The sequence below is a fragment of the Otolemur garnettii genome, unplaced genomic scaffold (genome assembly GCF_000181295.1).
Source record: "Otolemur garnettii isolate 467f Iridium unplaced genomic scaffold, OtoGar3 scaffold00101, whole genome shotgun sequence".
Taxonomy (NCBI): domain Eukaryota; kingdom Metazoa; phylum Chordata; class Mammalia; order Primates; family Galagidae; genus Otolemur; species Otolemur garnettii.
Genome location: NW_003852496.1, coordinates 6,560,989 through 6,573,808, shown reverse-complemented (window position 1 = coordinate 6,573,808; position 12,820 = coordinate 6,560,989). Strand labels below are relative to the sequence as shown.

At 43.0% G+C, this 12,820-nt stretch overlaps 1 protein-coding gene across 3 annotated transcripts in view; it reads left to right on the top strand.

Moving 5' to 3' along the window:
• PPARG (peroxisome proliferator activated receptor gamma) overlaps positions 1 to 12,820 on the top strand; it is a 140,022-nt gene that overhangs the window by 105,859 nt on the left and 21,343 nt on the right. For all 3 annotated transcript variants that reach the window (XM_023516962.1, XM_023516961.1, XM_003796243.3), the window contains one exon: positions 4,324 to 4,523. In XM_023516962.1, coding sequence (XP_023372730.1) covers positions 4,324 to 4,523 — 200 coding nt within the window. The remainder of the gene's footprint in view (positions 1 to 4,323; positions 4,524 to 12,820) is intronic.

The following is a 12,820-nucleotide window of genomic DNA, read 5'->3' as shown; positions in this document are numbered from 1 at the left end:
CCTACTTCAGCCTCCCAAACTGCTAGAATTACAGGCGTGAGCCACCATGCCTAGCTAAGAATTTCACTTTAATATTGCTTAATTCTAAAATGATTTTTAAAGTTATTTTTGGCTATTTTTGTTAGGTCATGGAAAAGCAGGACTAGCATATGTAATAAGTGGCTATCTTTGGCAGTTTATTTATTCAAATTAGCTTTTCTGATTACTCATTAGGAAAAAATTACTTTCTTAGGCGTGTAAGCTTTTTTGTGTGTTTATGCTTTCTTACTTGTAAAAATGTATCCAGCATTTATTGCGCCAATACCTGGCACAATAGTCACTCACTAATTATTTACTGAGTGAAAAGACGGTGTTATATAATAACTAAAGTCCAAGAGCAACAAGTAGTTCATGATTCTAACCACCTCTGTTTTGTTATGTGATAACTCTGATTTTCCCCAGGTTTCACACCAAATTTCTTCTCTTTTACTATTCCATAATTGTTACTTGGAACTTTTCTCCTGATCACTTCCACAAACTTCCCACTGTTCATGATGTCTCAGTTTCTGGGTTTTTTTGTTTGTTTGTTTGTTCGTTTTTTTGAGACACAGCCTCAAGCTGTCCCCCTGGGTCTAGTGCTGTGGCATCACAGCTCATAGCAGCCTCCGACTCCTGGGCTCAAGCGAGTCTCCTGCCTCCGCCTCCCAAGTAACTGGGACCACAGGTACCCACCACAACGCCTGGCTATTTTTTGGTTGCAGCCGTCGTTGTTGTTTGGCAGGCCCAAGCTGAATTCGAACCCACCTTAGGTGTATGTGGCTGGCGCCTTAGCCACTTGAGCCACAGGCTCAAGCCACTTCTGTTTTAAGCTTGCTGTTTTAAAGTTCAGTTCATCAAACATTTCTGTTACCCACTCTGTGTATTTTGTTACACCCAGCAACAAGGGTGGGAAAACCTGTCACTCATCTCATATAATTGACATTCAAGTAGAATAACCAAAATAAGCCGACATAGTAGTGTTGTTATAGTTTGAAAACGTGAACCAAAACATGCATACAGCAGGAGCCCATCCTTCAAGAAGCTCTTTCTAAACTGTCTCCAACTCCAGATGCTTGATAGACTCTTAATTTGGTGTAGGGGTGTCTTACTAAAGTGTCCCATGAAGACACTTAATTTTAGAAAGTTACCAAGTGATTTTTTTTTTTTGAGACAGAGTCCCACTCTGTGCCATGGGGTCATAGCTCACGGCAACCTCAAACTCAAGCTATCCTCTCACCTCAGCTTCCCAAGTAGCTGGGACTACAGGTGCCCTCCATGATGCCCAACTAGTTTTTCTATTTTTAGTAGAGACAGGGTTTCAATCTTGCTCAGGCTGGTCTCCAAATCCTCAGCTCAGGCAATCCACCTGCCTCAGCCTCCCGGAGTCCTGGGATTACAAGCATCGGCCACCAAGTGATTCTTACTTGCTCTGCATCTCATATAGCCTCACTTCTCCAATGAAAACTACTGATTGGGCTGGGCGTGGTGGCTCACGCCTGTCATCCTAGCACTCTGGGAGGCCAAGGGCATGGATTGCCTGAGCTCACAGCTTCTACACCAGCCTGAGCCAGAGTAACCCCCCTACCACCACCACCACGGCACACGACTGAGGGCAACAAAATAAGACTCTGTCTCAAAGAAAGAAAGAAGGAAAGAAAGGAAAGAAAGGAAAGGAAGGAAGGAAGGAAGGAAGGAAAGAAAACTGCTAATAATCAGGAAGTAAACATAATACAGTTGTCTCTCAGTACCCTGGGGGATTGGTCCTAAGATTTCTCTTCCAACCTCTACAGATACCAAAATCCCTGGATGCCCAGTCCCTGATAGAAAATGGCATGGTATTTCCATAGGACCCATACACATCCTCCCGTATACTTTAAATTGTCTCTAGATTACTTATAATATCTAATTAGATAGTATGTGATGCTATACATAGCTACGATACTGTATTTTTTAATTCTTGTTACTTTTACGGGGTTTTTGGTGTTGCTGATGAACCCTCACAACCTAAGAATACCTGAGGGCCAATTGTATAAGGAAGCAAACGATTCATTTTATCTGAGCAAAGGGGTCAGGAACAGCTTCACAGAATATTTTGAAGGAATTTGCTATCTGGGTTGTTTTTTTTTTTCCATTTTATTTTAAAATACCTAATCCAAGAATTTAGCATTGTTACTAAGTATTAATGACAACAATAAACAAGATTCTTGCCTTCATGGAGATGGCGCAGCAGAGGAGGGAGGATGCAGGTCATTACCATGGTCAGTGCTGAGAAGAGAAGGGTCATAATGTGAGGAGCGCAAACAAACTGGTGGGGACGTGGGAGAACTCACCGGTAGTTAAGAATGTGAACAACCATTCCCCGTCCCTGTGAGACAAAAACAAAGAGGCTGGGGAACAGTAAGTAGGGAGACAGATTTTTGACCCCCAACTTGCAACTGTTTAAAGATTTCTATTTGAAGGGGTCATGTGCAGAGGATGTATTTACTCGAAGCGTCTAAATATAGGCTAATTTAATTTAAAGGAATCCTAACCAAGAGGTTATTTTCTCTTCCTTTCTAACTCCTAAGTATCTAAGGAGGCCCCTGCAACACAATAGTTGTGTTCATTGATGATAAAGTTTCTGTAAGGTCAACTGAAATGAGTTTATGAATTTGAGACTCAAGGGTACAGATCAGTTTCTTTTCTGGTAAATCCAAAGTAAATTATAAGTCCTCGGGTGGAGATGTTTTCATGCGCTTTCATGTCCAACGTTTATGTTACAAATGCTGCTTTTAGCATAATAACGTACAGCAAAGGACCAGCCTTCTGTTCCCCCTGATATTCAATAACCATTGACTGATGCCACCAAGTGCTAGAGGCACAGATGAACGTGACTCAATCTCTGCACTCAAAAACCACATAGCCTAGAAAAGGAGCCGTCAAAAAACACACCGCCATGATCCTACCTGGTGAGCACAGGGACAGAACCCTGCTTGGGGTGATAGCAAATATGATCACCCAATGCCCATATAATTGGAAAATGCAGAGTCCACAGCGTGCCCCAAAGTCACGTTGTTCACAGATAATAGTTTTGCAGAGAGTATTGGTAGGAAGGACAAGTGTATCTGAGTCCTTGATCTTTCTTCCCCCAGCCTAGGCCTCCCAACCTCTCTGAAGTGTGCTCTTCAGCTTTCTTTCCTTTTCTGCTTCTTTTACACGTCTTCACCCACAAGAAGGCAGATGTTAAGGATGTTGTCTTTTTGTGAAACATCTGTAAGTGGCAGTTCTGAAGAGTCTCAGGATAATTATGGCTCCTCTCCACTACGTGTGATAGTGCTTTCTGGCCTAATAAGATGAAACAAAGCACCGTCCATCTTTCTTTATAAGAGGAACAAAGATCATTCAAACTCCCTGAGAACAAAGCTTTGTCTGTCCAACTTTTTATTCTGTACAGTTCCTTAATTTAATTCACAAAACATAGTGATCCTTCTAATGCCTGATCTTATGTCAAGTGCTGGGGATACAAAATAAATAAGACACTGTCTGTTCTGGACACTGACTGTTCTGTAGTAGGATAAATAGGCATGTAAATAAGTAAATTATTATTAGTATAATTTGAAAATTGCGGCTCAGTGCCTGTGGCTCAAGTGGCTAAGGCGCCAGCCACATACACCTAAGCTGGCAGGTTCGAATCCAGCCCGGTCCCACCAAACAATGATGCCTGCAACTGAAAAAAAATAGCCAGGCGTTGTGGCGAGCGCCTGTGGTCCCAGCAACTTGACAGGCGGAGGCAGGAGACTCGCTTGAGCCCAGGAGTTGGAGATTGCTGTGAGCTGTGATGCCACGGCACTCTACCCAGGGGGACACCTTGAGGCTCTGTCTCAAAAAAAAAAAAAAAGAAAAGAAAAGAAAATTGCTATTATTAAAGCATACACTATAAGTTGATAGAGTACAGGGGAAGGGATAATTAAGTCTGCTTGAGAAAATGAGGAAAAGCCTCGCAAAGATGACATTTGGATTGGGTTTTGAGGAATGAATAGGAGTTAGTTCTCAATTATTACATATTGAAGTGAACATACCTTCTCAGCAGGATTATGTATTGACTTTTATTAAATGAAAGAAATGAACACCTTCATTTTTACTGATAGTATTGCTACTGTTATGAAATAAAAACATGAGCAAGTTGGTAGATGGGAACCAGACTTTAAGATTAGTGGAGGGAGGAAGGGCTTTTACTATGTGGGAACTAGGGCCGTGGGGAGCGCAGTGTACATTAGGAGCGGTAGTAATTCAATGATTCATCCTGTCATTCCTCTTCCTCTGTAGCCATCAGGTTTGGGCGGATGCCACAGGCGGAGAAGGAGAAGCTGCTGGCGGAGATCTCCAGTGATATCGACCAGCTGAACCCAGAGTCCGCTGACCTCCGGGCCCTGGCAAAACATTTGTATGACTCATACATAAAGTCCTTCCCGCTGACCAAAGCAAAGGCGAGGGCCATCTTGACAGGAAAGACAACAGACAAATCAGTTAGTTCTCTTCTGCTGTCTTCATTGGGGGTGGCTGGGGTTTTCTTGTTTTTGGTTTTTCATGGAGTAAATGATTTACTATGCTACACAGGCACATGCAGAATACCGTTTAGTTGTTGGCTGCCAGCATAGTGCAGGCCGAGCCTAAATGCATGAAGTGTTTTCAGACAGGACAAGTAAACGTTTTGAAAAGGGAAAGAAGTCCTCCAAGTTCTACTAAAATCTTTGAGAATAGTGGGAGAATATATATTTTACCTTTAATGAATGAACTGAACCCCCCTCCCCACCTCATGCTACCACTACCTTTTGGGATCAGTCCCTTTTTCTCGGCATCAAAATAACTGGCTACAACAACATTTGTCCAAGCAGCCCTGCTTTTCTCTGGGAAGGGCTTGACCTAGGTTTGGAAAAGATATTCAGTCGCACTATTTTACCTTTCAGGAGAACTCCCAGAGTTACCTCTTAAGACATTCAAGGTAGGGCATAAAAATGCATTCCAGATTTTAAATTGCTTTTCTTTCCTTGGAGCACTGTATTAATTATTCCTAGGGAACTGGAAGCTCCAGTCTTTTATTATATATGTAAATTTTATCTTCTGCAGGGCTCATGAGCTGCTTGGGCTACCCCTATGATTCTCTAACATCTTAAGACTCGTTCAGTAGCACTGTTCAGGAAATTCAGAATGGGTTATAATTGTGACTAAGTCAGGTTTTCCAAGATGTAGAGCTCTTCCCTGATTAGAAGCTGAGAAAGAAGCATGGAATTATATTAAAACAAAGAGAAACTCTGCCTGGATTCCAGGCCCAATTCTGCCATCAGCTTGGAGTGTGACTTGGACCATGACTCTATACTTCAATTTTTAAAGCCAGTCTAGCATTGATGATAATATCTGCAGAATTTTCCTAGGGCAGTGAGCACCCAGTGCACACCTCCAGGAGGGCTATGCAATCTCTTGATGGATACGCGCGACTTTCCCCCCCACCTTCAGATCTACTGTTGGGAACATCACCTTGCCCTTCAATGTATTTTGATAACTATCTTAAGATATTCTTTTTTTCTTTTTAGCTAACCTTTTTTAGTAGACTCAGCTAATAGAAAAAGAAAACTATGGGATAGAGCCACATGCCAATAAGGACAATGAATTTTTGGATTTGTAAAAGGAGTCTTTGATACCTTAACAAAAATATACCTGGATCCATTTCCTTGCAATTAAAAAAAAAAATCTTGCACATTTAGTAGGTTCAAGCCACGTGGCCATTTTACCAACCTCATTTTGAAGATGAGGAAACTGAAGTCCAGGGAGGGTAAACATTTTGCCCCACAATTTCACAGCAAGCGTGCTGAAGACTGGGACTGTAATGAGGCTCTCTGGCTTCTAGTTCAGAGCGTTCTTTGTCTGACACTCCCTTACCACTGCAATACTTTTGGAAGTTAGTCTTTTCCATTGGCTGGCAATGAGGGAGACATACACATGAGGAAAGCTTTACTCAGGAAAACCGAGTATGATTTCTCTTTATCAATTTTTAAAACAGGAATGTTTTACCTCGTTCTGCTATCCCAACATCATCCCAGCTGGGAAATTCTTCCTGTGCTGTTTTGTTCTCCTTGAATTACAGAGTCAGAGTCCTTGACTAGGACTGCCATCTTCCAAGTAGCTGGGACGGCAGAACGTAGGGAGAGGGAAGCTGTGTCGCTGTATTCGTGCAGTGAAAAAATTGGACCATAGCAAATCAAAAGTAAATGAAGACCTCTACGTGGCTGATGGGACTACAGAAAATAAACTGTTTATGTCCAGGTAGAAAATAAAAGGAAAACTAGAGCGACGTGGCCAAAGAGAAATAACACTTCAAGGAGGACCACATAGCTTGCTGAGGTCATGTCTAGAAACCAGGACTGGAGCCAGGGAGACCCAGATTGCTGAAAGGGACAGCTCCCTACAGCATACTGTTTACTTCACAGCCTTGGCCATTTAGCTTCTAGAAGCTGCTTTCTCACCTTCTCTTATCTCCCAATCCAGACCTACAGTCCTTGGTGAAAAACCTATCAATTTAATAGTACCTGGAAGATAGAAAGCCCAAAAGAGAAAAAGCCCCTGGTAGGCAAGGATTTCACCTGACATCACTTGTGGCCAACGCACTCTTATCAGTGTTACTGAGGGACACACAGCCCAAACCACTGTAAATCACTTCATTAAAACCTCACTCCAGGCTCGGCGCCTGTGGCTCAAGTAGCTAAGGTGCCAGCCACATACACCTAAGGTGGTGGGTTCAAATCCAGCCCAGGCCCACCAAACAACAATGATGGCTGCCACCAAAAAATAGCCAGGTGTTGTGGCGGGCGCCTGTGGTCCCAGCTACTTGGGAGGCTGAGGTAGGAGACTCGCTTGAGCCCAGGAGTTGGAGGTTCTGTACCCAGGGAGACAGCTTGAGGCTCTGTTTCAAAAAAAAAAAAACAAAAAAAAAACCTCACTCCACTTGAGTCCTTGGCTCTCAGTCTTTGAGTTAAAAAATAAGATAATTGGAGGGGCTTTATGGAATAAATAGGTATTAAGCTGTTTTAGGGGAAATGGCGGCAAAATCCTTGATTCCTGGCTTCGCAAGTTTACTGGCCGAGTTTTTGTCATTTTTTCCCCTGTGATTACTAGGACTGTGCTTTGCTTCTGAGAGCTACAGACTGCATTTGCTGGATAAAAGCTGTTGCCTATGTCTTTTGAAATTCTGGACTTTCAACAGAGGGCCTCTAACTAGCCCAATATTTGCTCACAAAGTTGGACATCATTAATGATCTGGATACAGGAAGAATTGCTTCTAGTTGGGGTCTGGAAAAAAAAGAGACTGGGCCAAATTAAAATAATCCGTTTCCTCATGACACAAAACTGAACTAGAATTGTTTGGCACTCTCTTTTCTCCTTATCTTGCAAAATCAAATTAAGCACTAGTGGAAAGAAATAGTTTAGAGATGAATATAAGAGAGAGAGAGAAAAAGCCCAAAATGTGATTTCCAATGAGACAAGAGATTAGTTCTTTATCGACACGGCTGCATTATTCATTTGATAGCATCTGTCTCGGGGGTGTTGTTATCTCTTGGCCAGGGCTCAGGAAAGTTAAGATTCGCGTTGATAGGAAAAGTTGTGCAGAAGTGTGGGCTCTTGAGAAGAATGGGGGGATGGGGGATTCCAAAAGTGGCCGTGGTTGTGCAGTAGAGCAATTTGGGTCTCATTGTCCACTCCGCTTGAGACTGATGTCACCAGTGTTGGTCAGGCCAAGCCTGGGATGACCAGTTACCCAGAACCTTTGGAGAAAAAAAGTGACTTGACCGCAGAGGCCATTTTGGATTTATCTTACTGCTCGATTGAACTGTGGTGTATTACGGAACGCCGGCCTTGCACCCTCTCAGCGTTTGCCTCCCTGCGCCACCCAGGGTCTCTCCCCCACTCTCCAAGTAAACATCCTTCTCCTGTATCTTATTTCTTGGAGCCATACGTAACTTTCACAATAGATAATTAACTGCTTCAGGTCCCCTCCCATCACCTTGAACGTGGTATGTTGGTCTATGATGCCCCACTTTTCGTTGTCTGGCCTAACTAAGAATGATGCTTGGGAATTTTAGGCTTGGGACTGGGGAAAGATAGGATATGAAATCACTGGGTATGGATCAGCAGAGAAGAAATCGTAGGCTCAGTAGGCCTTTTCGCCATGCTCGGGATGGAACTGACTCTCCCACAATCGAATCCCTTTTCGTGCCTTGTTCCAGCCAAGGACCCTTCTTGTAAGAGATTCTGCTGAGCTCTGGCCACTGTGCTTGTGCTAGAACTAGGGTGCTGTGTCGCATGAAGGCAGTTTGATTACTGAGCGGACTTTGGAAGTTCCTGGTGTGTGACCATCGCCCTAGTGTGATGATCCCACTGGGTGTATCACTGTCACGTGACCCCATGTTGTTGATGAAAATAAACAGAGAGTGGTTTTCAAAAGCCATTTTCAGTGCCATGGTTTGTCATAAAACAATAAATAGAAAAACCCTTGGCGAGCCTGCCAACTTTTCGTCCCGTATCTGAGAGACGGTGAAGCTCTGGCTGCACTCTGTCTGCAAGTAGGGAATAAAACTTTTTATTTGTGCTACACTGGACTTTGGGTTCCAGAGCATCACATTGCTTTGTGATAGGTGTGTGTGGAGTCACTGTATTTATAATGACAGGAGCGACCTAATGCCATCAGAAAAAACGATCGTGCTAAATAGTACGTGAAATAGGAAACTAATGAATAATAAAACCAATATGGAAATGCAGACTTCTGTGAAAACCTTGCTGTACCCATTTAAGTTTGTGCATTCTAAAATTTACAATGGCTGTCAAATCTGGTGACTCACACCATTAGAGAGATATCTGCCCTTTTAAATTCTACACTTAGAGCTAAGCAAAGTATGTTTTTTTTTTCCTTTTATCTCTGGAAAAACCTAATTGAGCTGGAATTTCCTCCCTAAGAAGAGAGACATTGGGTGAGCTGTCAGAGAAAAGATGCTTTAGGGACTCCAGTAGGAAAAAAAAAGAGCAAGATACTAGCACTGATTTATTTCTGTGGCTGCTAGAAAAATTAGGCCCCTGGAATCATTAATCCATGTAGTAGTATTAGTAAAATGAATTATTTTATTGTCAGTGGTTGTCAGGAATAGCTAAAGATATAACAGATCTGAACCAGTAGTGTTCTTTCAGAGAATAAGTTAAAAAATAATATTTTATATAGTTAAGAAGAAAAACACTGGGATTTTTTTTTTTTTCTGCAGTGATTGGACTCAGTTGGCCAATACCCTTGTTTACCCACTGAGTAACGTTTTGGCTGGCAAATAGATGATTTTTTTTTTTTAAGAGCTGTGATTATGTGCTAGTTCATTAAAGTGTGAATAATTCTTTGTATTTAGTTTTCATTTGTTTGTCTTAAATCTCTAAACACTCAGGAAAGCAGAATTGCCCTTGACAGGCTTTCAAACTTCACTTGTATTACACACAGCCCTTAACCGGCACCCCTAGGAAACAATAGCTTGAAGACACTGCCTTAAGATTCCAGCATAGAAGAGCTTTAGTTTAAAAGCCCCAGTTCATTCCAGAATAGTGACTTTACTAGGAAAAAGAAGTAGGGAAGGGTAGAAAGCAATAAAAAGGGAAAAGAACTCACGGGGGGATCAGGAGCTCTGGTTCTAGCTCAGAGTTTGCTATAAATGGCTCTTTGACTTTGGAAAGTCTCATGGGTCAGTGTATTCATTAGCCAGAGAATGATGGCACAGATTATTTCTGAAGACCACTTATGTTCTATAGATCCCATGGTTCTCAACAGGAGGCAAATAAGAACAACAGGAGCGGAAACCAAAAAGAGGTTGAGAAAACCCAACCGATGAACGTGGGGTTAACATTCAGCTGATTGAGGAGGCGCGTGTGTGTCAAAGTTGATGAGAACAAGGAAGAGAGAAGCAGAATAAAGAAGACAGGCCCTAAGAATTCAGTGTCCTTCCTTAAAAAATGAGAGTATCAGGCAAGCCCCGGGAGATAAGGCCCACACTTTTCCAAGCCAGTTGTTACCCTGATGGTGTTGCCAAGTGATTGTTTAGGGTTAGAGTGGTCCGCCACACTAACTCAGTCTGCCAAGTTAGAGGAGCCGCCAGAAGACCCTTTGCTTCCTGAGTTGGCTTCTCTTGTTTATCTGCTTTCACTCGCTATTTTATTATTCGAAAGGAGCCCAAACTTGGGGCCTTCACATTTAATACCTCTCTTAACTCGTTACTAAAATTCTGATGTTATTGGATTACTAAGGAATTCTACCAATCTACTTCTCCTTTCAAAAAAGTAAACTTCTCATCATGAAGCCTGTTTCCTCCATCATCGGAAGCATGTCATAGATCTACATGAGTCATCATGAAAGTTTTAAGATACCCAAAAATCAAGAAAAATAAAATCTAAGCAGACAGAAACCAATGAAGCCCTCCCAGGGACACCAGCCCCTGTGAAACTGGCACGGATAAATCACAAAGGACACTGGCTGCTGTGTTTCTTGGAAGCAAAATAATGAACCATAACACAGTCTGTCTTAAAACTTTCATAATGACCTAACTACATTTACTTAAACTTTCATAATGACCTACTTACATTTACTCATCTACATAAATGATCCCACCTGGCTTTGCCATGTGAAGCCATTTTTGAAAATCAAACTATATCATACTAAAGTATATTTGACATATCTCTTAAAAAAAATTGAGGGGTGGCGCCTAAGGCTCAAAAGGGTAGGGCGCCGGTCCCATATGCCGGAGGTGGCAGGTTCAAACCCAACCCAGGCCAAAAACTGAAAAAAAAAAAAAAATTGAACCAGGCATAGTGGCTCATGTCTGTAATCCTGGCAGTTTGGGAGGCTGAAGTGGGAGGATCACTGAAACACAGGAATTGGAGGCTGTAGGGGCTATGATCGTGGTAATGCATTTCAGCCCAGGCAGCAGAGCAAGACCCTCTCTCTAGAAATAAGTAAATTAAGTTTTTCTTTAATGCATTCCCCCTTACAGAAATCAATTTGCTTCCCTGGAAAAACATTGTATTCAAGTGCAGCTTTCGCTGTTCTGGTCTTCATTCCCTTCTCCAGACCTTTTGCTGGTCTGTCCAATATAGGAAAAGTCCAGGCATTAGAACGGCCAGCCACAGATTTGCCTTAAGGCTAAAGAAGCTTAGGCTTCAGGACCCCTTCCTTGCACAGAGCCCCTTCCAGTGCTCTGGGAAAGGCCTGAGCAATTTTACTCTCATAATTCATATTTTCTTAGAGAAGGGCTTGCAGTTGTGTGCATGTCAGGTCCCACAAAACGTGGTTGCACCTCAGTGACGTCCTAGTTGTAATTAAGCTTTCTTTCCTGTTAAGGAGGGATGCTTGTCTGGCCATCTGATGGATAAGATAAGATAAGTACATTATTATCCCCAGGCTAGTGTATAAAATCATTAAGACAAAATCTGAAGACGATACGGCTCGTCCTATAATGGCAGATCCCCGAGTGATACTTAAGCTCATTGAAGATGTGAGGGCTCCCTTTGCTCTGTAAAAAATACAGAACGTGTCTGTGGGTGTGCAGTCCACTGTACGTGGAATATGATTCCAGAAGTGTAACGTCTAGTTGATGATTCGAGAAAAATTCTACAGGCCACATTCGACTGAGGCTTCAAGAGGTCCCCTCTGTGTAACGCAGACAGGCCACTCGTTATCTTCCCATTAGGGTTGAGGACAAGGAAGTTCCTGGTGAAATGTGTGGCAGGCAAGTGGACTTGCTTGTGATCTAAAATGTAGTGAATTGGTTGCAAAGAAAGGCAGACTGTGCCTGGGGGTCCCTCGACAGTTGGACAGAACCAGGTGGAGGTGAAGGAATCTTTGCAGGCTCCAGAAATGCAGTAAAAACAGTATAATCTGATAGGAGCAGGGAAAACCCAAAAACCCCACCTGGTGTTCCTCGGCGTGTGGGGACCCAGAACTCTCTGCCAGCTCACCGCTTTTCAGAACGCTGAAGAGATTGAAAACAAACTGGAGGAGTTTGGCATGACGGTGGGGTGCTGATTCCTCTCTCTGTCCTTGAGCGTTTACTGCCAGGAAATCCTGACCAACGTCGATTGCCAAGGGGTTAAAGTCACATTGTTGTTAAATTGGGAGAGAAAATTAGCAGGATTTTGTGCCCTATGCTCAACTATCACCGAGTTTCAAAAACAGGAACCTGGGGCTTCGTATGAGGGGACAGGGGAAGTAGAGGGGAAGAGTCACAGGGCGATTTATCAGGGCACAGTTCCAGATAAATGCTTACATGGAGGTGAAAGAATTTTATGTATATGTTCTGTGCCAAGAAGCCAAGGGGTTGAGCAGAAGCTCTTCTGAGAACTGAAGGGAGCAGCCCGGGGTCCAGTGAAGAGGCGATGGCGTCACGCTCGTGTCACTGCTCCTGCACGTGCTGCTAGTCTAGTCCGGTGTCCATACCGTCACATCCCCGTAGCAGAAAGGAAAGCCAATATTTCACGAATGTAAATTATAATACACCTATAAAACACCCGAGAGACAAAAACCACATTTTCTCGAGGTTCTGTGAAACCGTCATTATCTATTCACGTTTTTCTCCTGATTAGAATCTCACATTCTGGGAAATACAGGAAATTTTAATGGCCGTGACTGGCTCTGCCTTTCTTTTTTCTCCCATTAATAATACCGATCCTGGCTCAGCGCCTGTGGCTCAAGCGGCTAAGGCACCAGCCACATACACCTAAGGTGGCGGGTTCGAATCCCCAGCCCGGG